This window comes from Nematolebias whitei, chromosome 11 (assembly GCF_014905685.2).
Source record: "Nematolebias whitei isolate Nwh7 chromosome 11, NemWhi1, whole genome shotgun sequence".
NCBI classification, from domain to species: domain Eukaryota; kingdom Metazoa; phylum Chordata; class Actinopteri; order Cyprinodontiformes; family Rivulidae; genus Nematolebias; species Nematolebias whitei.
Genome location: NC_056508.1, coordinates 12,749,331 through 12,772,891, shown reverse-complemented (window position 1 = coordinate 12,772,891; position 23,561 = coordinate 12,749,331). Strand labels below are relative to the sequence as shown.

At 40.0% G+C, this 23,561-nt stretch overlaps 1 protein-coding gene across 1 annotated transcript in view; it reads left to right on the top strand.

Annotated features, from left to right (window-relative positions):
- Positions 1 to 23,561, top strand: part of hspg2 (heparan sulfate proteoglycan 2) — a 209,281-nt gene that overhangs the window by 131,098 nt on the left and 54,622 nt on the right. The window contains exons 31-49 of the mRNA XM_037684663.1: positions 4,094 to 4,161; positions 4,312 to 4,376; positions 4,452 to 4,592; positions 5,077 to 5,268; positions 5,505 to 5,543; positions 8,594 to 8,821; positions 8,926 to 8,976; positions 12,616 to 12,699; positions 14,844 to 14,936; positions 15,027 to 15,119; positions 15,262 to 15,492; positions 16,400 to 16,513; positions 16,606 to 16,733; positions 17,087 to 17,173; positions 17,309 to 17,367; positions 17,514 to 17,678; positions 17,769 to 17,879; positions 18,805 to 18,905; positions 21,580 to 21,760. Of these exons, the coding sequence (XP_037540591.1) occupies positions 4,094 to 4,161; positions 4,312 to 4,376; positions 4,452 to 4,592; positions 5,077 to 5,268; positions 5,505 to 5,543; positions 8,594 to 8,821; positions 8,926 to 8,976; positions 12,616 to 12,699; positions 14,844 to 14,936; positions 15,027 to 15,119; positions 15,262 to 15,492; positions 16,400 to 16,513; positions 16,606 to 16,733; positions 17,087 to 17,173; positions 17,309 to 17,367; positions 17,514 to 17,678; positions 17,769 to 17,879; positions 18,805 to 18,905; positions 21,580 to 21,760 (2,231 nt within the window). The remainder of the gene's footprint in view (positions 1 to 4,093; positions 4,162 to 4,311; positions 4,377 to 4,451; positions 4,593 to 5,076; positions 5,269 to 5,504; positions 5,544 to 8,593; positions 8,822 to 8,925; positions 8,977 to 12,615; positions 12,700 to 14,843; positions 14,937 to 15,026; positions 15,120 to 15,261; positions 15,493 to 16,399; positions 16,514 to 16,605; positions 16,734 to 17,086; positions 17,174 to 17,308; positions 17,368 to 17,513; positions 17,679 to 17,768; positions 17,880 to 18,804; positions 18,906 to 21,579; positions 21,761 to 23,561) is intronic.

The window sequence follows — 23,561 nt, the reverse complement described above, 5'->3', positions numbered from 1 at the left end:
GTGTAAACCTGCTCATTTTTTGCTTATTACCCCCAATAAACATAGAAAAACCACTACCATTTCCAGAGGTTGTTCTCGTGTAAATGGGGCCTTATAGCAGGTAGATCACTTTGACTTGGTTGTTTTAAAAGTAGCTTGCATGATGAAAAAGTGTGGGCACCCTTGTAGATCATTCCTTTACCAACTAGTAGCAGTACTACCCATTTAGATTTGCAACACTTGAGCCAAGAATAACATATTTCAGCTGAAATAAACACTTAGTGTTAAACTAATAGCATTGTAAACATTTAAATAATGGCACAGTTGTGCATAAAATAGAGTTTGAACGGAACGTTATAAAATTTGGAGATTCAAGTTGTTTTCAGATGACAGAATTCCACTTGTTTTGCTTTTGTTTATACTAGCCATTAGCTCATCATTCTGGTTGTTTGAATATCTACAACAGGTAAGATAGTTATTCCATACTTTTCCACAGACCCTCACTTCAAAGTGGACATAATACCTTTTTGGTGTTTGTTATCCATCAGAATATTGTCAAAACTGTTTCTCCAAATGATCTAATGAAGAAATAACTTTGGACCTCACGCATATTCAAAATCATTTTAATTTTACCTACCTCAAATTTGAGTCCCAGTTTTTGGTTTTACTATGTTTCACGTTGTTACATTTTAGTACGAGTGTTTTGTGAACACCTTCCACCCTCAAGTTTCCCTCCTCCACAATCAATTTCAGCTAAATGCAAATCTAAAATCTTTAGCTGAATGTGCTGGAAGCATCAGTTTTCACTGCATTATTGAAGGTTGAAGGTTTTGATGCAGCTTTCCTGTTGTTTTATGGTTTAATAAGAGTTTATTGTGTAACATCTTGCTCCTGTAGTCAGTTCTTCTGTTTGGTAATTACAACCTCAAATATCAATTTGTGTAAACTTTGTTTTATTACTATAAGTTTGCTACTGTTTTATTTAGTGGTGTCCTGATACCAGCCTCAAGTACTCGTACTTGTACTTCTAGAAACATCCCAGTACTTCAAACTGATACCACATTCATGCTTGGTCATGTCATTTCCTCTTCCACTTTGCAGGTAACCGAGCATAAAATTAAAAAGATGTGATAAACACATGTTCAGACAGCAAACTTTTTGCTGTTCTTAAAATAAATGTGTCTCTAAAGCCACTGTGTAATGCTTAAGTACTAACTCAGTAACTACTTGGTATTACTCCTCAGTATCAGTAAATACCCATACTGAAGTACTTGTACTTGTACTCTGTCTGAATAAAACTAGTATTGGGACACCCTTAGATTTAAACAAATGGTTTGATGGGTAATGTTTATTGGTTAACTGCTTTGGTTCAAAGTCAAATATTTTATTAATTTTGGATAGTTTTTTTTTTCTAAGTTATTCATGTTCCCTCAAGGATGAAGCCTCCTGCCATTCTTGATCCCCCAAAAATCCTTCATTATTAAAGATTGACCTTTATAAATGTTAATAATGCATTGGACAAACTGCCAGGATGTTCTGTGAAAATATTCACATCATTTTTAAGTAAATCCTTGGACATTTCATCTAGCACCATTCTCACATTATCATCTGTAAATATGGCTCAACCCTCACAATTACTTCCTTACAAGATTTATGGTCAGCATTTAGCTTCACGCATCTCTGCTAAAAACATCTCTCATGGACTTGATAAATTCTTTAATTTTGCACTCTTCTTTGAGTTTGAATCATCGTAACCTTACTTTGAGCTTGTTGTGTGATAAGAATGGTCTTATCATTAAAGTCTAAAATAATCAAAAAACTAAATTTAGTGGGGCAAAAATGTCAATTATAGTAAAACAAATACCATTGTGTCCAAGAAGTTTGATGGTAATTTGCCAGTTTTTTACTATTTCACACAATTTCCTGAAGCCTTGATCAAACATCTGCAGCATGTTTTGGTAAATCTAAGTTTATAATCCCAAAGCCTTCACATTCAACCTGTTTCTAGAGTTATTTTCTTTTCACTAGACATCACTAGGTATCAATAGAATATTATAGGCTTTTTTTTTACTTATTGGTTGAAGGATATGAGCAAAGCACAAAGAAACAGTGCAGAACGCGTTTTGGTTTCCCAGCTCTAGAATTCAGTCAGTGCTGATTTATCATTAAAGTTTGTCACATCTAAAGTTGAAGCCAAACATCTTTACAAACTAGAGATTTGACGTTCTTTTCTACAGACGAACCTGAACCCCACACTCTGAAAGTGTTTACAAGCACAGAGGCACAAATAGGTGACCTCTTTTTCTTTATTATTTTGAGTGAATCTACGTTCTCGAGCACAGTTTCTTTTTTCAGTGCTACTTTAATCATCAGACACAAATAGTAATGATTTACAATAAAACACGTTGTGGCCCAACTTAAAAGGGTTCATCCTCTGGGGAACATGAAGTCTCAAAACAGTGACTGAAGAGTTTTTACATCCCAGTCTGACCAACAGTTTATAAGTTTTGAGCTTTATTTTCATCAACCAGCAGTTAGTTTCTATCAAGTTCACCTTCATAGAAACGTTAATGACAGATAAATCCCCATACAAATATTTAATTTGCTTATGTCAGTGCTTTATTTTTAATATGTTTGGACATATTTACATATGACACATTTATTATCATTTGATCAGATCACTTCTAATGTGTTGTATGAGATGTCTTATTCAATCCATTAAACACTGGTTTGATGTGGTGAGATAGCCACGTTTTAGAAACTACCAAATGCCCCAGGAGTTGGTTTATAAATGTTTCCCAAAGTGAGTTCAGAGCAGTGAAGTCGTCTGTGTTGGCTGTTGGAGTGTGGACCTGCCAGAGTCCGGAAGAGGTAAGACAGATGTTCTTTAGGCTAACAGATCCGGGGATGTAGCTGCATATCTTTTCATGGTAACACTTTATAATAAAGTACACAATATTTGATTAACTGCTAGGGAATGCCTCAGGAACAAATCAGGAACAAATCGCTAATGGGTAGTTAACCAGTACTTCATGGGGAACACGCAGGCAAGCCTTATTAGGGGACAACTGGTTTGTTACCACAGAAACGGAGGAGAAATTCTCCATGTGGGTTCTGAATAAACCTTGCACCAGAGAGGTCACAGCTCTTAATTGTCAAAAACCTGTTTCCTACTGATTACTGGTTTTAGTGGATTCTTACCACTAATCAGTGGTAAGAACGGATTTCATAATCTTGTCCTGCTGTCATCTTAACTACGTCTGAGCTGTGACCTCACTGGTGCAAGGTTTATTCAGAACCTACATGGTGAATTTCTCCTCTGTTTCTGTGGCAACAAACCAGTAGTCCCCTAATAAGGCTTGGACATGTGTTCTCCAGTAAGTACTGGTTAACTACCCATTAGCTCCTGATTCGTTCCTGAGGCGTTACCTAGTAGTTTTTGTGAACCTTATTGTAAAGTGTTAGCCTTTTAATTTTTTGCTTGGGTTGCTGGTGCGTTGCTTTGCTGTGCCACAACATCCAGGTTGGTTAGTTTTATTGTTTTCCTGCCTCTTTAGTGTTTCCTTCTGCAGCTCGACATGTCGGCTGCTCTGCCCTCTCATGCGTTCTGCTCTCACTTTGGTTGTTTTAAGAGCCTGGTGATATGTGGTCATCTTTCTGTAACTTCTCATCGTTTTGATCCTGTAAAAGTTTTTCCTGTTTCAGTTGTGCAACACGCACACAAGAGATGGAGTCAACATCGGAGACATGTTGAATGTTTTTAGCAGCAGCAGAGCTTCATCCATCTCCACTGCAGGCAGGGGAGTTCATGTTCAGCGCTTGTGTTTTCTCTTGAAGCGCAGTTAGAACGCATTACAAAGGTTGGGGTGATTTTTAGATTCTGCAAACAGAAGACAGTTTGTAGACAACAGCACTTTTCTGATCTTTATCTGAACAGCTCAGCTGTTTGGGTTCTTTGGCTCAGGTCAACAGAACTCTCTGAAGGGCATGATTTATCTGATTTATCATTTCCTGCAGACATTCTAGCTTCCTGTGATGTTGCTGGTTTTTTTTTAAGACCTGCATCCATTTTTACTGGAGATATTTTGTATAACACTGTCTGTTTTTCTTTTAGATGTGCTCCAGGATACACTGGTAACCCTCTGCTTGGAGAGAGATGTGCACTCGACAATGAAGTCAATGGTAAATCCTGCAGTTTGATCCTGGAAAAAGACTGATTCTTTATTTTTCTGCATTGCAGCAGAGGTTGCACAGAGTTCATCAGAATGACTCTACATTTACCAAAGCAGCTGCTTACAGTGACCTCTGATGTAACCAGGTGCCTCGTTACAGGTAACTGCTACAAGTGCGACCAAAGAGGAAGTGAACACTGTTACAGTGGTGCTTGTCAATGCAAGGTGATCAAACGGATGAGTGAGTAACTTTAATCCCATCTCGTGGATTTCTCAGCCTGAACTGACTGCCTCTTACAGATGAATGTTGAAGGTCCATCTTGCTCCACTTGTAAGTCTGGAAGCTTCCATCTTAGCCAGGAAAATAAAGATGGCTGTTTGACCTGTTTCTGTATGGGCGTCACTCAGCAGTGCTCCAGCTCTACGTTCTATAGAGACACGGTAAGCTCCTTTATTCCACTGACACCAGAACAGGGCCATAGTTCATGAGTCAGCATTAACACGTTAAAACACTCAACTATGTAGTTTTCTTCTTCTTCTTCTTTAAGATGAGGCAGCTGCACAGTTTAGTTATTTATAAAATTAGTTTTTCCTTAGACAAAGGTATGTTTGGATTAATCTAGAAAATTCTAAAATGTCTCATTCTAACTCAAAGGGGTTTAAAGCAGTCTGAAAAGGCAATAGACTTTAAAGACCATTTTAGACTTCAGAGCAGATTTTGTCACTTCTTGCTGAGCTTGAATCCAGCTTTAGTTGAGCAGCGCTGCATCTGGACGAACCACCAGACTTCTTGTCCTTTGGTCCCATGAGACCAACATAGAGGTGTTTGAACACAATGCTCTAACACAATCCCTCAAATTAGCACAAACACCATGCGTATTAGTTTTTCAAACAATCTAAACTTCATTATGTTTTTCCCCTGCAGGTCTCCTCAGTCTTTACTCCAGGAAACTTTCAGGGTTTCGCTCTAGTGAACCGCCAGCGAAGCAGTCGCATTACTACTGGTTTCACTGTGGAAGTTTCCACTGAAGGCACTCAGTTGTCCTACAGCAACTTCAACCAGTTGGGACAAGGCCCCCACTACTGGCAGCTCCCAGAGTCTTACCGAGGAGACAAGGTCAGTATTCAAAAGGAAACTACCACTGTGGGTTCAGTGGGAGTTGCCAAAGCAGGGCTGTGGGCCAAACAGCACATCAGAAACTTGTAGACCACTCGTACGCCACTGCTTTGTGTTGCCACTTTTTCTTACTTCAAACCTCTGGAAATTCCACAAACACCTTTTCATTCTATGTGCAGTAGAACAGATGACGATGCTCTCATTTCTTTGTTTGCCCTTCTTGCTGTTCTTCATAGAAAGATTCTTCCTTTGCTCGTACGAAACGAGCTCCTCAGGTATGGTCAAATCAGTGAGTGCTTGTTGTGTTGGTAACATGTAGTGTTTTCATGTGAAAAGCTTTGTCGGGCATGTTTCACATAACATAATATGGAATTTCTTAAGATAAACTTATTACGTTTAAAATGTACAACCTCAGTTCCAAAAGAACAAGTTGTTGTGTAAATATATGGGTGAAAACAGAATGCAGTGATTTATAAATCTCATAAATCCATACGTTATTCACAAAAGAACATAGTAAGCATATCAAATGTTATAAATAAGAAACTGTACCCTTTTAAATAAGATAGTTTTGCATTTGAAAGAAGCAATGCATTAACAAAAGACAGGATAAGGTTTTAGTAGTCAGTGGTATGAATAAGAAACGTCTAGATGAATATTTTGCAACTAGTGAGAGGACTGGGTATAAGAAGAGCATTTTAGAGAGGAGGACTCTGTCAGAGGTAAAGATGAGCAGAGGTTCACCAGTCTGTGAAAACTTTTAACTAAAAATAGAACAACTTCAGAATATTGTCCCTCAATGAATATTACAAAGGCTTTAAATATCCGTATGTGGACACCATTCAGAAGCCCCGCTGTCTTCTCAGGACCAAAGCTCATCTAAAATGGACTGAGGCAAAGTGGAGAACTGTTCTGTTGTCTGACAAATCAAAATTTTAAAAGATTTTTTCAAACCATGAAAGCTACACCTACTGGAATAAAGAGGAGAGGGACTGTTAGAGTTATCCTACTTTATCATGCTGAGACCCCCAGTCTTGTTTGCACAAAGTCAAACTAGTTTCTGGCCCGGTTCTGTACAGATGAGACGGGCCCAGCTGCTCTGAGTGAGCTTCCCAGGGTCAACACCCGATAAGGAGTCATTTTTTATTTTGCTGGCTTCCATCACGTAGATAGATTTGCACTTTTCACCCATTTTTCACCATCAGAAACAGATAAGACCAATGAGGTCATACATAGTCACCCCACTGAAACACTGTGATAGACTGTGCTCCCAGAAGAAGGCGGAGCCTAGGGCCAATATAAGCTGGGGTGTTCTGTGACACGGGGCGCCCCGCTTCCACGGGTTAAGACGAGTTGGACGGACACCTCAGAACTGAACCTGTAACTTCCTCCTGCTGATGAACATTAAATTGGTAAACTGAAATTATATCTCTTGATTTATTTGAGTTAGAGCGAGTTTCCTCTCCATCTGGGAATAAAAGAACCAGACGCCGGGGTGGGGAGTCAGACTGGTTTCAAGGACGGACCCGGTCCAGATTCTCACAGGACCATCTGACGTGTTATCAGCACATGGTTGAAAAGCCTGCCTCTCTGATGGAATGGGGCTGCATTATGGCCTATGGCATGTGCAGCTCACACATCTGGACAGTCACCAACTATGCAGAAAATTATAAACAAGTCTTATGACAACATATGCTCCTATTCAGAAAAAATTCCAGCAAACACCTGACCAGAACAGACTGTTGTTAAAAAAGGGGAAATTTCACACCTTGTCCAAAATTGACTGAGCTGTATTGTTGCCATCAAATTTAAAATGAGCTTGTTCAGAAAAAAATCGTACAACAACTTAGTTTCAATCTTTGATACTGTATCTTTACTGTTCTGCTGTGAACATCATACAGGGTTATGACATATGAAAATCATTCTATTTTGTTTTTATCTATATTTTACACAGTATCCAACCTTTTTCTGATTTGTAATTGCATTTTACGATACATGGCTTGTATGGTTTGTGAGTGATAAATCTAGACTTTGAAAACTGTTGTTGCAAGCATGGGAATTTAACATTAGTTTGTTATTAAAGGTGAATGGTGAGTGTTTCCCTGAAACTGTTCACTGATTTGGCATGGCATTCACAACACAAGAACTTTCCATGTACACTTGTGCCATGTAAATGGATTTATCATTAATGCTCCATTTAAGAGCTTCATAAAGTTTAACTTTGCCTCATTAACACTGCCACCATACGCAAATACCACGAGATCAGTGAAAAGGAAAATGATCAAAGTGCCTTCTTCATCTGCATCAGTTGAGGGATTTGTACCGGTACTTGCTAGGAAGGATGCTTCAGTAATGGCTGCTGAAAGTAAAGTTACTCAAAGATCCAAAAGAGCCAGACAGGTATTTGGTATGAGCTGCGCTGTAGAGAAGGTTTAACACCTCTACTAAAAATAACTGGTGCATGGTTTCTGTTAATGTATGGTAATGCTCAGAGAGTTTGCAGAGAAAGCTACAATAAGGGGAGTAATGGTACTTGTATTCATACCGCACTGGCATGGTACAGACATGTGGCATGGGTACGCTGAAGTACACAGTGAAGATGTCAGTCACAGGTAATTACTGCCCCCATCTAGACGTGGGTGCAGAGTGGAGAGGTGTAGTCATGGCAAGCAGTTATTTTATTTAATATGTGCTTTAAAATCTCCATTGTAGTCAATTGTGCATTTATTCGATATCCCTAATATCAAAAGTAAATTTCTCACACTAGCAGTCACTTGCTGAAACACTGCTGGCCTTTAGGAAACTGTCTTCAGAGAAACCTGAATGAAAAAAGCGTGCTATGTGACGTGATATTGCATAATAAAGATACCGTTTCACAAATCTGTTCTGTACATGATGAACTTACTACTTTAGAGCCTCCCCATTAGCAAGAGCATTTTTTGTTTGTTTAAAAAATGCACACACACAAAAAAATAAATAAAATAACAATTCTGGGTTATTCTTTTAGTCCTACTTTTACACCTGTCTTTACACCACAGAGTCTGATCATTTCATTACGCAGAGGCAGAGCAATATAATAGGAGCATACTGTTAGTTATGACTGCACGTTTTTAGGTTATGAAGCAGCAGTTTTGGTAATTAATGTGACACCTAGAAGAACCTTAACATCCGCAGGACTGTTGGTCACTGAACTGAATGACGCGGCATGTCCTCCTTTTATAGTGATGTACACTTGAAGAACTACCGATAAATTCTCAGACCCCCACCGTTGTTTTTTTACAGTCAACATGACCTGTCCTCTGTATTTCTGGTTGCCCTACTTCCGCAGGCTGATGTCAAAAAGCTGGATGCTGAGATCTGGGCGCTCATGCATAATTTCTCCAATGGCTCTTCTTCTAAATCTTCTTCACTTACCTCCTCTCGGTTCTCATCTTCTTCTGCTTCTCAATGGTCCTTTCATCACCTGAGCCCCCCCTCTCCTCCGTCTGATATTTCTTCTTCAGTTAAACCAACCCGGCCTCAACCTTACTCCCCAGGCCACGCCCCTCATCTGAAGGTACATTCTGTTGTAATTTGATGGGCTGTGGCGTGGACTATATTGGTAACTGTGTTTTTTTTCTCTTTGGGGGTGGGATGTCTGTTTCTGTTATGGATCTGCAGAGCAAGAACACTATGAGCAAGACTGCTAGTGCTTCTGGAGACAGCAGCAAGGTAGACTGTAGCATGGCAGCTCTTGGCACATTTATATTTTGAAAGCGGCTATTTGTAACTTGAAAGGGTTTTTGACTCCTGTTTGTCTCCCATTGTGGAGTGAAATAACCGCCCTACGTCGGTCCGTCCGTGCATGTTGTGAGCATGGTAACTTGAAAAATAAGTGAGGTACCAACATCGATTTTGGTGTGTGGCTACATCAAGGTGTAAGAAAGTTTATTTTAGAAAAGTGGGTTGCCACGTCAAAATCCAAGATGCTGTATTATGTATGTATATATAGTATGTGTGTTTATGTGTGAGAGCTAATGAATGAAGAGCATGAACAGGAAAAAAGAGTAGAGGCTATAGAAACCTTGGACCAGGAAGTGGAAAAGATTATTGAGGATGAAGTCCAGAAATCTCAGAAAAGAATGAAGAAGAGAAAAACAGTAGAACCTGAAGATCAGTGGAGGTTTGGAAATGTCTTGGAGAGTTGGCAGTGAGGTTTTTGACTCAGATATTCAATGGCATATTTGAGGGTGAGAAAATTCCTGAGGAATGGAGAAGAAGTGTTCTGGTGCCCATTTTTAAGAACAAGGGTGATGTACAGAGTTGTAGCAACTACAGAGAAATCAAGTTGATGAGTCACACAATGAAGATCTGGGAGAGAGTTGTGGAAGCAACACTTTGATGGGAGGTGACTATTTGTCAGCAGCAGTTTGGTTTCATGCCAAGAAAGAGCACCACAGATTCCATCTATACTTTGAGGATTCTGATAAAGAAGTACAGAGAGGGTCAGAAAGAACTCCATTATGTTTTTGTTGATTTAGAAAAAGCATATGACAGAGTGCTGAGGGAGGAGGTATGGTATTGCATGAGGAAATCTGGAGTGTCAAGAAGCATGTTAGACTGTACGGGACATGTATGAGGACAGCGGGACAGTGGTGAGATGTTCTGTAGGGGTGACAGCTTCAAGGTGGAGGTGGGAGTGCATCAAGGATCAGCTCTGAGCTCCTTCTTGTTTGCTCTGGTGATGGACTGACTAACAGTTGAGGTCAAGCAGGAATCCCCATGGACTATGATGTTTGCAGATGACACTGTGATCTATGGTGAGAACAGGGAACAGGTGGAAGAGAACTTGGAGAGGTGGAGGTATGCACTTGAAAGAAGTGGAATGAAAGTCAGTCGTAGTAAGACAGAGTGCATGTGTGTGAATGAGAGGGAGGAGGTGGAACAGTGAGGCTACAAGGAGCAGAGGTCACAAAGGTGCAGGACTTCAAGTACTTGGGGTCCACTGTCCAGGAAAATGTGGAGTATAATAAAGAGGTGAAGAAGAGAGTCCAGGCAGGATGGAGTGGATGGAGAAAAGTTTCAGGAGTGATCTGTGACAAAAAGGTGTCAGCAAAGGTCAAAGGAAAAGTTTACAAGACAGTGGAGAGACCAGCTATGTTGTATGGTCTGGAGACAGAGACATGGCCAAAAAGACAGGAGACAGAACTGGAAGTGGCCTAAATGAAGATGTTGAGGTTCTCCTTAAGAGTGACACGAATGGATAAGATTAGGAACAACTAGAAGATAAAGTTAGAGACCAGACTGAGATGGTTTGGACATGTCCAGAGGAGGGAAAGTGGTTTGAACATGTCCAGAGGAGGGAAAGTGGTTTGGACATGTCCAGAGGAGGGACAGTGGTTTGGACTTGTCCAGAGGAGGGACAGTAGTTTGGACATGTCCAGAGGAGGAACAGTGGGTATACTGGTAGAAGGATGTTAGAAATGCAGCTGCCAGGAAAAAGACAAAGAGGAGATATGTGAGTGCAGTTAGAGAGGACATGGAGGTAGTTGCAGTGAGGACAGAGGATGTAGAGGACAGAGTGAGATGGAGGAGGATGACTCGCTGTGGTGACCCCTGAAGAGGGAAAAGCTGAAAGAAAAAGATGATGATGATGGTGTGTGTGTATGTGTGTATATTATGTATATGTGTGCATATATATATATCCATCCATCCATTATCTTTACCCACTTCTTCCTTTTTCGGGTTGCATGTCCAGTCATCACTGTGTGAGAGGTGGAGGACACCCTGGACAGGTCCAAGTCCATCACAGAGACACATACTTACTTTGAAAGACTTGTAGTTTAATATTTTGCAGTTTAGCCACGCACTTTCTTTCCATAAAAATAACTTCAAACTCAAGATTTTTATTTAGCCTTGAGGCAAAAAAGGACAGGGTTTTATTTGAAGTTTTTAAAAACTCACAACACTCAGATATATCTTATTATTCACAGAATGCTAAACATTTTTCCAAGTCCCTATTAAAACGATAGTCCAGTTAACTTTGAAGTGATGTTCTGTCTATTAGTTTTCAGTAGTTGGAACCTCGTCCGTCGTGATTTTAGTCATAGAATACGGAGAAAGACGCAAAAGACTTTTCCAGGCTAGCCAAACTTGTACCCGTTTTAAAAATAATAATAATAATAATAATGTTTTGTCTTATAAAAGAAGTATTTCTCAACAATGACATGCCAGTGTAAAAGAATGCTACATTATCTAATATTAAACCGCTACCTGGCATGACCCGGTTTGTTCAGTTTGTTGTTCTTTTCTTAATCGAACAACATCCATATTACAATAAAAACATCTGTGTTAGGAGGATAGACAGACTGTGTGTAAGCTGATGGTGCTGTCTTATAAAGGTACTGTATCAGTTCATTAGGAATTAGCAGTACTTACCATGCTAATCGGGCAGTGGTGGCAGGCGGAATCAAACCACCAACTTTCCAACTAGGAACCAACCGCTCTTCCTGAGCTACAGCCACTTTACATTTAGCATCTACAATTAACGACTTACTTGTTGTAAATAGCTTTTTGAAAGGACTGAAGAAGAAATTAAATTTTAAGTTCAGCCAGATTGATGAGCTAACGTCTCATCCTAAGCCAAACAAGATCTAAATGTATTGATGGTGTCTTCAAACAGCTTGATTCTAGAAAATACTGTTGTGGTTCATTGGAAAAATATTTTTGGTTGCTTTATGCAAGTGCAAATAGTCATAATATTAGTTAGCTGTTGTACTTTGGTGCATCCTGGGAGCACTTTCAGCTAAAATATTATATGTTTGATAGAATCACCAAGCAATGTGAAAGTGATGACAGGGTATGGGTAAAATTAATAAAGTGGTGTTTGCATAATAACTGCAACATTCTTGAGTTGGAGCTGTTTTTAAGATGACAGAATAATCTGCTTTAGGCATAACTGCCCTTAGCTTGTTGGTCCTGTCTGACTTAAACTCCATTTTCTCCAAACTGAGGTTATTCATGAAGCTATCTACAACAGGTAGGATCTTAATTATTTCAGATGTTTCCACAGAACGCATAAATATCCCTTTATGTCCAGGCAGTGGACTCCTGTTTGACTTCTGTTTGGTTTAAAGCTGGTTGTAACTCTTGTAGGAGTGCTTGTTTTACTTTTGGTTCAAGCTCAGTGAGATGTCAGAGGGAGAGTTTGTATCTGAGAACATGTCAAAGAGTCTGGCTCTATCTTACCTGTCAGGTTTCCTCCATGTGGTACTTTCCAGTCTGCTTTGCCCATCTGCATGCTTACAGTTTATCCCTGCTGCCTCTGTGGCTCATTCTCTGATGCCTCTCCTTCCACCTTTTGCCTCTCAGTACGCTCTGGTCTACAAAGGTTTCAGCTCGCAGCGGGAAGATGTGCTCTACTGGCAGCTCCCCAAGCAGTTCTTGGGGGATCAGGTAAATGTAAAGACTCTTAGGTGGAGACACGCAAACATCTGATGGGCTTGGAGGACAGACATCTGTTTCTACATCACCTGTCTTCTCCCGAACCATCTGTCCTCCAGTGATATTTGATTTTTTTGTTGTTCATTTCACATCTGAATAAAAAGAAAAATCACAAGCCATCTTATCACATTGCATTGCTTCCCATTGCAAAGCAAAGGGGTAATTGGAAATACCGTCCATCCTTCCGTGCATGTTGTAAACAATGTGCCCACCTCCACTTTGGTGTGTGGGCACATCTAGGTGGAAGAAAGGTCACTGTGATGAATCTGGACTATAATATTGCTGATTTCTTCCTCTGGTTCATTTTAAACTCTATGTTTGTTTTAATTTGAGACCAGTTTTATGTTGTTTGGAGTCTCCCCTTTTCCTCCTCCCTAAACAGCCCCCGGACGCTGGGGAGGGACTGTTGTGTTGGGAGTTTTTCATTCTAGTGTGAAGTTGATAAAAGGTTAACAGGGACCTTCAGTTTCCATGCAGTCCATTTGTGCCCTTTTAGGAAAGGTTATTAATACAGATGAATAATTTTCACTATTGAAGGGTGTAATAATTATTGAACTTATGATTATATTAGCAGCTAATCTGGACACTATTAATAACAAAATGTAATAAAATTCTAGTGTCAAACTTCTTTGAAATGTAGCAGCTTTAGCAAATGTTTTTTAATAAATCTTTACATCTCCATCGGTTATTCACACAGTTATTTCAGCAGAAATGTTACAATATCCCTATTGGATGTGCTACAGCTTGCTGCTGCTGCTGCTGCTGCATATAACTACAAATTTCTGTGTAAAGTCACGCCTTGAGAAACCGATGTCAGTGTGAAGGATTGTAAAATCATTTGCATGAACTGTTATGAAATCTGGAGATTAGAGCTGTTTTAAATGATAAAATGTCAGTTTGAGCTAGTTGATCCGTCTTGTCAGAGTGAAACTGTAGTTTTCCTGTCTGAGGCCATTTAAAGAGCTACCTGCAGCTAACATTAATTAATCATATTTCCACAGAACCCCACTTTGAAATAAATAAAAATTGCCATAATTTCATATTTGCTCACAAGCAGCCAGATGTTCCTGTTTTATTATAAACTAGTCATAACCAGTATGTCTTGAGAATTTCACTTTTCTATTGCTTTTTCACCTACAGTACAGTTTTTGGTCATTTTTAGTAGAATGATTTATTTTATTAAACCCTGTGAAATCTGATCTTTGAATCATTCAGGCACAAAAAAGCTCCTGAACTCAAAGAATGAACTTGTGAAATATTTTAAATTACACTTTTAGGTGCTTTATTTGTTGAACTATGAAAAATGTTAAAGATAATACAGTTTGACACCAGCAATAGTTTTAAGATCTATTTGCTGAAAACCTGACTTTAAGCAAATGATCAGCTGAAGTCATGGGTTGTCAGTTTGTGATGGATTTGTTTCTATACTTTAAAGACAGGATTTTTAGGAGCAGTTCAATTGCTGCAGATAGGTTTTAGACCTTGTTCTTAATCTTTATTATCCTTCAGGGACAGCACAAAAGGGGGCCAACTGGGGGCAATGGTCACCCCTAAAATGTTGGGCGACCCCCATAGACAGAAACTTTTATTCTCTTGAGCCTCAAGGTTTTACTTGAATTTACTCTGTTTGAGATTAGTAAAAAAAAATGTTTTTTGATCACTTATGAGTAAAATAAATAAATAAATACATATATTTAAAATAAAACTTGAAATCTAATCACCCTCAACAAGGACAATAGGTCTAAAACTAATCATTAGGGTCTCATATGGTTATTTACATAATATTTTCTATAAATATAAATTTGGGATTAAAACTTTTCAAGGGTATTGTTAAAGAAGTACAACAACAAAAATCACGTAAAGAACAAAAATAGCAAAATTTTGCATTTGCTCTAAACAGGAATTCTGCTTCATAGCTAAAATTATTACAACTTTTTATGTTTGTGTTATTATTTGCATGATCATTAAAAACATTTATTTCTCAAAATGTGGTTTGAAAGTGAATTTGTTTGAGTCTTGGACAGTATTTATGATGCTAGCTTCCACGACATCACCTCTTTCATTGATTTGTAGCTACATGCTTTTCCATCCTGCAGGTTGGTTCGTATGGCGGGAAACTTAAATACACCATTTCCTACGTGGCTAGTCAAAGAGGAACACAACTCGAAGATGCTGACGTCCAAATTATTGTGAGTTCACCTCGAGCTGATGTGATGCTTTCTGTCCCGACTGAGTGGATTTGCTGGACTTCCTCATCCCCTCCTTTGTTGCTCCTGTAGGGCAACGACATCACCCTGGTAGCCCGTCAGACTTGGCAGAGGAGGCAGCAAGGCAGCAGAGAGAGCAAACAATTTGAGATCATCTTCAGAGAGGTGAGCAGAACAGCTCCTGTATCACTTTTTAAATCACCCTGAGTATGACTCAACAGCAGGGATTGAATCAAGGTGTCCAGTGAGCGTTTTACCCTGGTTCCTTTATGAATTTGAGAACACATGTTGTTTTTGTGTTTTACAGGAACACTGGCAGCGGCCTGACGGCATGCCGGCCACTCGAGAGCACCTGATGATGGTTCTGGCTGATCTCGATGATATCCTGATTCGAGCTTCCTACTCCACTGAGATGCGCTCCTCCAGCGTCCATGACATCAGCATGGACATTGCCGTGCCCAACTACAGCGGCTTGGCACAGGCACTCGAGGTGGAACAGTGCCGATGCCCACCCGGGTACCACGGACTCTCCTGCCAGGTAATTACATTTTTTTCATACAGTGATCCCTCAACTATCGCAGGGGTTACGTTCCAGAGACTCCTGTGGTAGGTGAAAATCTGAGAAGTAGCGGCGTTATATTTATTTTATTATTTATATATATATTAAGGCTTTACAAACCTTTCCCACTCTCATAAACACTTCATATGCTCTTAAACACTTTGGCGATGACGATGAGATGAATGTACAGTACACACAATATTAAAAAAACAGGTTTAAAAATCCATGATAGAGTGAAGTTGCAAGAAGTAAAGCATGATATAGAGAGGAATGACTATTTAGTTCTCTATGTTTGTAAATAGTTTTTAAAAATTGAAGTTGTGTGGACTAAGGCTTCTACTTGCTTAGAACGTTTATGAACACCTTTCATTTGTCAGTGTCCAGTAATGGTGGTGTCTGACTGAGCTGCAACTAGTTGGCAAACAACATTCATGAGAAGTCTTTGCAGGGCTCACAACGTCCTTGCATGAGTCACAGAGGCTGAAAGAGCCTTATGAGAAAAAACATCCTGTCAGATGAAAAATATTAATACAGTAGTCTCTCGTTTATCACGGGGGATCCGTACCCCAAAGACCAGCGATAAGTGAAAAAACGCCAAGTAGGAATAGTAGTGCAAGTAGTAAGTAGTATAGTAAGTAGTAGTTTATTATATATATATATATATATATATATATATATATATATATATATACCACAGTATATATACAACTGAAAATGTACTCATTTTCTCTCAGTTTTGCGTTGCCAGCTTATCTCCAACAGTCACCGCCCAGTTAAGTGCTGGCTGCAGGTGTAAAAGGATGCAAAACACATTAGGTCAATGTGCACATTATTTTCTGTATGAAATAGATGTACTAGTGTCTAAATCAGTAGATGTTATTTTTAGGACTGTGCACCTGGATACACTCGTACAGGAGGAGGTTTGTACCTGGGTCACTGTGAGCTCTGTGAATGCAACGGCCACTCGGACACTTGCCACCCTGAGACTGGCATCTGCACGGTAAGGAGCGCAGGACCAGCACGTGACTTCTCTCTAGAATACAGTGCTCTGATGGATACATGTGTTAAAGGCATGTGTGTGTCTATTTCCAGAGCTGCCTGCACAACACGCATGGTGAGTTCTGTGAGCAGTGCGCCTCTGGCTTCTTTGGCGACCCAACTGCTGGAACTCCAGTGGACTGCCAGCCATGTGCCTGTCCTCACACTGACCCAGACAACCAGTAAGTGTTGGCACACATACCAAGAGCTCACATTCCACCTCCAGTTATAGTACAAGACAGCTCTGATCTATGTGCTGCGCCTCTGTTACAGAAAAGCTCTTGAGCTTTTAGTTTTTGTTACGAATTCAGGACTCGTTTTCCTCCCATTTAAATTTATATCTACATGTCCCTTTATTTGAAGAAATAATTTTACGCTGTCTTTAACTTTTTACTGTACGTCCATTTAAGTGAATGCATATTTATAAACTTTGTCCTTCAATTAATCCAAAAATTCATGGTATTAAACCTAATATTTGAGATAGACTTTAGCTTTTTGTCCTTTAATTTTCTTTAAACCTTTATCTTGTTTACAGGTTCTCTCCCACCTGCGAGAGCCTTGGTAATGGAGACTATCAGTGTACGGCCTGCCAGCCTGGCTACACTGGCCAGTACTGTGAACGGTAAGGCAGCTCTGTCTCCTGACAAGTCGTGGTGGCACATGTAGGAAAGAATTGCACGAAAGATCAGCAACAACATGGACTACAGTAAAAGTTTTTCAAAGATAAAAACTTCTTTGTGTGTATTTTTATCATTAGTTGTGCTCTTGGATATGTTGGCAACCCTCAGCGGAGAGAAAAATGTCAACCAAAAGATGGTAACGTTGCACTGAACACACAGCTAAATTACTGATGAATTGAGAAAAACAATCAGGAGGATAAATTGTGACTCCATTTAGAATTGATCTAAAAGTTTTTGTGAAATGTTCATAGTTTCTTTGTTTATGATCTTTGCATTTTGCAGCTGCAGCCTCCCTGGTGGTAAAGGTCTATCCAGAGAGCTTCAAAGCGACCCAGGGCAGCTCTGTTACTCTGCGCTGTCAGGTTTCTGGGTCTCCTCCACACTTTTACTACTGGTCCAGACTGGATGGACAACCCATCTCTAATAGTGCTGAAAGACTCAAGCAAGGTGCTGAAAGACCTGCTTGAAATATGCTCCGTAAATTGTTTCGTAGGGATTTGAATGCTCAAATAGCGCCGTCCTCGTCTGTGTGTGCAGGAGCAGAACTGTACTTCACCAGCATCCAGCCGAGTGATGCCGGTGTCTACGTCTGCACCTGCATGGACCAGCGCAGCACCAACAAGAGCCATGCTGAGATTATCATCACAGGTGACTGTGAATGCTGCTCTCATATTGACAGCCAGGGTCTCCTCCCCCCCACAGGCATCAGGCATTTTCAGACCAAACAGTTCTCTGTTAGTTCCCCTACAGTTCTACATTTACAACACTGTAGCAAACTGTGCACAGCAAAGCTTTATCAGTTTTTTATAGTTTGTTTAGGTCCAGACAGAGTTTAATGGTGGCAAACTGTTGTTCTGAGATGCCCTGGTAAATATTTTAGAAAGTCAACAGAAACATTTCAGTAGATCTCTCATTGTTTGAAGCCTTCAGTATAAAGTGTTAACATTAACAATCTGCTGGTTATGTCATTAAGAGGAAAAAGTTTCTGTCACTTCAGATTGACATTCAATACATGAAGTCACTCTCTGTTCCTCCAGTCTGATCCATGCTGGCTCCAAAATTAATGCAGGTGTACCACAAGGCTCAGTTCTTTGACCCTGTTCTTTTTGTTGAAACCCTGCTTTGATACAGCTTTTCAGATGTATGCTGATGATGCAGTTATATGTGAAGCTTGTAAGGTCATTGCAATTAAAATTTCATGGTCCATGTGCAGCATAACAAGTGCCAAAAGTACAATATGTTGGTGCTGTTCTGGATTCCCCTTTGAAATTTGAATAGTATGTTAGGGTGGTAAGCAAACATGCATACATTTGATTTTTGTTTCATTTTGTTGGTACTTAAAGTCTTCCCACTTGAGTGACTTTTTGTTTTGTGAATAAAATATGGGTTTATGATATTTGTAAATCATTGCATTCCAGTGGACTAGACTGTGATGCTTTACAAAATCTTTACAAACCAATCATTTAGCCTTTTATTGAAATGATGGTTTTCTTGATTACCACTAAATCACTCTTTAAAAATAAGTTTCCTTCTGTAATGATCTGTTTCTGAACATTTATCTTAATTTCTCCAGGTGGGCCAACTAAACCCATTGAGGTCACAGTGGAGGAGCCTAAATCTCAGATCATGAGGGTCGGCTCCACAGTCAATTTCATCTGTACTGCAAAGAGCAAGGTAAGTTCTTGTTCAAATCAAATCAAATCAAATCCCTCCTACAAGTCAATCCTCAGTTAATCACACCTTCTCTTTTTCTCCATTCGCAGTCAGTGAGGTCAATAAACTGTTAAAAGATCTTGATCCTAAAAAATCTGCAGGTCCAGATGAACTTCCACCTTATTTCTTAAGGCTGGCTGCTCATATCGTCACAGTCCCTGTGACCCACATCTTCAATCTCTCCATGAGACAAAACTCCATCCCAGACACTTGGAAAACAGCCTTTGTTCTTCCTTTGCTGAAGGGAGGAGACCCCACCTCACTGAACAACTATCGACCAATCTCTAAACTCTGCATTTTAGCCAAGGTTCTAGAAAAACTGATAAACTCTCAAATCAAAAATTACCTGGACTCATTTAACATCTTGCCTCCACATCAATCTGGTTTCAGGAAACAACACAGCACAACCACTGCTTCACTGAAGGTTCTTAATGACGTTGTTGAAGCACTGGATGCTAAGGATTATTGTGCTGCACTTTTCTTAGACCTGTCTAAAGCTTTTGACACTGTGGATCATAACATCTTGTGTCATAAACTCTCAGAAATTGGTTTCTCAGATCACACCATTGGTTGGTTCTCTAACTATCTTTCAGACCGGAGGCAATGTGTTCAACATAATGGTACTTCCTCCAGTTATTTAACATTCAACAATGGTGTACCACAAGGCTCAGTCTTAGGACCCACCCTCTTTACAATCTACATACATAATGTAGGCAAAAACATCCCTAATGCATCCATACATTTCTATGCTGACGACACAGTTGTTTATTGTCGAGCTAAAACAGTTGCTAAGGCTTTCCAGCTTTTGAAATCTGCATTTAACATCATCCAGACAGATTTGTTCCGCCTCAAACTTGTCCTAAATGCCGAAAAAACCAAAGGGATGCTTTTTTCAAATAGGAAGTTGGTCCCAGCAGTTCTTCCTCCGATTTTATCCTCAAATGGTGTCCCCATTGAGTTTGTTGATTCCTATAAATATTTGGGTATCTTGGTCGACTCACATCTTTCTTTTAAGCTCCATGTGGAAAACTTGGTAAAGAAACTGAAAGTTAAACTGGGTTTCTTTTTCAGAAACAAATCCTGTCTAACCCTGAATGCTAGAAAACGCCTTGTATCTGTGACTTTCCTTCCCTCAATTGATTTTGGTGATATTATTTACATGAACGCTCCTACAAGAACCCTGCAGATGTTGGATGCTGTCTATCATGGTGCACTAAGATTCATAACTGGCTGTGATTATCGTACCCACCACTGCACCCTGTATTCACTGGTTAACTGGACATCATTAACTTCACGCAGACTCTCTCACTGGTACATTTTCATCTTTAAATCACTTCTTGGTCTGCTGCCTTCATACATCTCCTCCTACATGTCTCTGCGTGAGTGCAGCTACGGAGTGCGCTCTCAGGACATTATTACCTGCAGTGTTCCCTCAGTGAGGACTGAACTAGGCAAAAGGGCCTTCTCCTACTCCGCTCCTGTTTCCTGGAATATCTTACAAAAAGATTTGAAGCTCTCGACCTTGACCTCTCTAAGTGGCTTTAAGAATCTGTTGGACTCCTGGCAGGGTCCAATGCAGACATGTTCCTGTTTTTAGTTTTCTACATTTGTCTTGGAATCTAGCTGTTTTTTGTTTTGTTACCTTTTTCCTTTTAGCCATCCTATTTGTTAAAAAAAAAAACTGTAGTATGAGTTTTTATAACTGCTTATTGTTGTTGCTGTTGTCCATTGTTGTCATCTTTCTTTGTTGAAATCAGGTCTCTCTTGTAAATGAGTCCTCGAGGCTCAATGGGATTTACCTGTATAAATAAAGGTTGATTGATTGATTGTTGTTGATGGAAGGGTTTGATCCTGTTTGGACCCACGTCCAGTTGGTTGGTGTTTTCTGCCTGTGTCGAGCCCTCTTTCCACTGGATGACAACCTTGCAACAAAAAACAAATCAGCAACAAATGTGGATGTTCTTTGCAAGGTCTTGGTGAGGTTTTTAGGCACATATTAGGAACAAAGTGGACTCCCAGTTGCACATGATAGGTCCAATATGATTTTGAGCATGCGCAAAATTTTGTAGCATGGTTGTGATGTTTTATTGCTGTTCCAGCTACATATCAAAGTCCTTGATGGAGGATAGGAGAGCGTAGTGGCAGCGTATCCATAACTGCAGGCCCACACACTGGCATGTCTTAGTTATTGAGAATTTGAAGCAGGACGGGACACACTTGCCTCAAGCCTAGCTTTCCAAATTTGCTTTGATCCAGCCACATTTTACAGAGCATAGCAGGGTCTTAATCCAGTGTACCTAAATTAACTAGCATTTACATACAGGCTGTAACTGTCTTTCTTATCTAAAAAAAGTTAAATCTGGTCCTCCGGACATTCAAAACCAAAACAAAGCAAAACAACAACAAAAATGTAGAAACGTTTCATCTTTCATCCGAAAGACTTCCTCAGTCTGAGGTGCTGTATTCAGCTCAGTCTTATAAATAGCACCTTCTCAGAGTGGATCAACCAGTTTGCTGCTGACAACCAAAACCAGCTGATCACATGATCAAGAAGGACCTTGTCTTTCTTATCCATGCTAAAACTGTTTTACCCCCTTCTGTTATTTCTGTTCCTTATCGGCTCTCCCCTGCACAGTCACCAGCCTACACCCTGGTGTGGACCCGGAAGGGTATCGGGAGACTTCCCAACCGGGCCACAGACTTCAACGGCATCCTGACAATTCAGAACGTCCAGCCTGAGGATGCGGGCATCTACGTTTGCACAGGCTCCAACATGTTCGCCATGGATGAGAGCACTGCCATCCTCTACGTGCCAGGTTTGTGATCCTTGGCACAGAATTCCACTCCCCACCACCACCATCCCACCTGCTACCATCCCAGCTCTGGCTATTACCCCCCTCCCCAGCATGAAATGGCGCATGTCTGTCTGTTTTAGTGCATTTCTTACTGTCTGCTCTAAATGCTCACGTCTGGGTTAGCACTGTAAGATTGCAAGTTTAACTGCGGGTGCTTTTTGCCTTCTCACCATCATACTGCCAGTCCAGCTCTTTTCTTTGCTCCTTTATTTTACTGGTTGTTTTGTCTCTTTTTACATGAATTTCCTGGACTTTGAAATGAAGAAATACAGCTTGTGGGTTTGGGAACAACTAAAATTATAGGACACTAATCTAAATTTCCACAACATATGGGATCTAGTAAGCAGTTTTAAATTGAACTAAAAGGCACTGAAAGGCCAAATCACCCGTCTTTCAGACATGTGATTTACACGTGAAGCTTTCTGCCAACACGGTGCTGAAGCTGCAACAGGTTTTTATTTTTCACACGGGATGATTTCATCGGTGGTGGTTCTCGTGAGCTGATCGGTCTTTGCCTTAATGCTGCCAAACATTTCACACTCCGGGCGCTGGATTCTGGTGTATGCTCTTAACTCTGGGCTCCTGGGCTCCTCCTGCCTGAGCGTGGTGTGCAGCCATGAGACGGAGCGTGAACGCCTTAACGAGTACTGCGTGTGACCGGCTATCAAGCAAGGCATCGGAGGAAACCCCCACAACATTTTTTTTGTTTGTTTTTGTGTATCATTTCTTCCAGTTGTCCTTTCTGAAACGACTGCTTGTTGTTTTACTTCCATCGTGACCTGATGGCAAACGATGAACAAAATGGTGCTAAGAGCCAAGCAGCTAGTTAAACTCCCTTTACACATGTGCTCACTCTGCTGCAATGTCATGTCTTTATAACTGTAGTTTTTATTTTTCAAATTTAAGTGCTCAAAATATTTTGGTTTTGATTTTAATTGCAGTAAGAAATGTGGGGTGAGGGAGTTTTATTCTGTATTATGTTGATAATTAGCCACAGTTGTTAAATGTTTATCATGAACACTTTGTCATTGTTACTTGAGTGTTTTATTTTAAAATTGACTGAAGTCTTGTGCATCTATGACAGCTTATCAGGGTCACTCAGAAAAAATATTCAAGAGGGGAATTTTTTGTTTTTGTTTCCAAGTTTCACTATTAAAGTTAAAGTGTTGAGATGAAAGCTTAAATGAAAATAGTCCTAGTATTTTAAAAAAGGTAAGTTTTTTCGGCTGCTCCCTCTTCAGGGGTCAACACAGCGAGCGAACTCGCATGAAAGATTTGGCAATTTATTTTACACCGGTTGCCCTTGCTGATTCTTCCTTAGAGAACTTTTATTCATTGAACAACAAAGTCCATGCTCAATAATCCAGGTATATAATCCAACATTTTTCAGTCAGCTTTGTTCCACTTTGGAGTAAGCTGTTGGGGGAAGAATCAGTTTTGTTGTGCGTTTCCTTGACTGATGAAGCCCTCCGGATCGAATGCGGAACGTTTCAGCACAAAAAAAAAAAAAAGAAACTGTCCAGATGACCTGACTGAAAAATGTTGGGTTTTATTCATTGGCTTTTTATATATGAATGGTTCTGTTCAGTGCCCTGAGATGACTTATGTTGTAAATAAACTGAATTAATGCAACCTGGGCTTGAACCCTCAACCTCAGGATTACAAAACCACAGCACTGACTACCAAGCTACTGCAGCTCCTGGTCATAGTGTTTTAAACATAAAGTGAAAATGATGGAAATAAAACGGCTGTTTGAGATTTA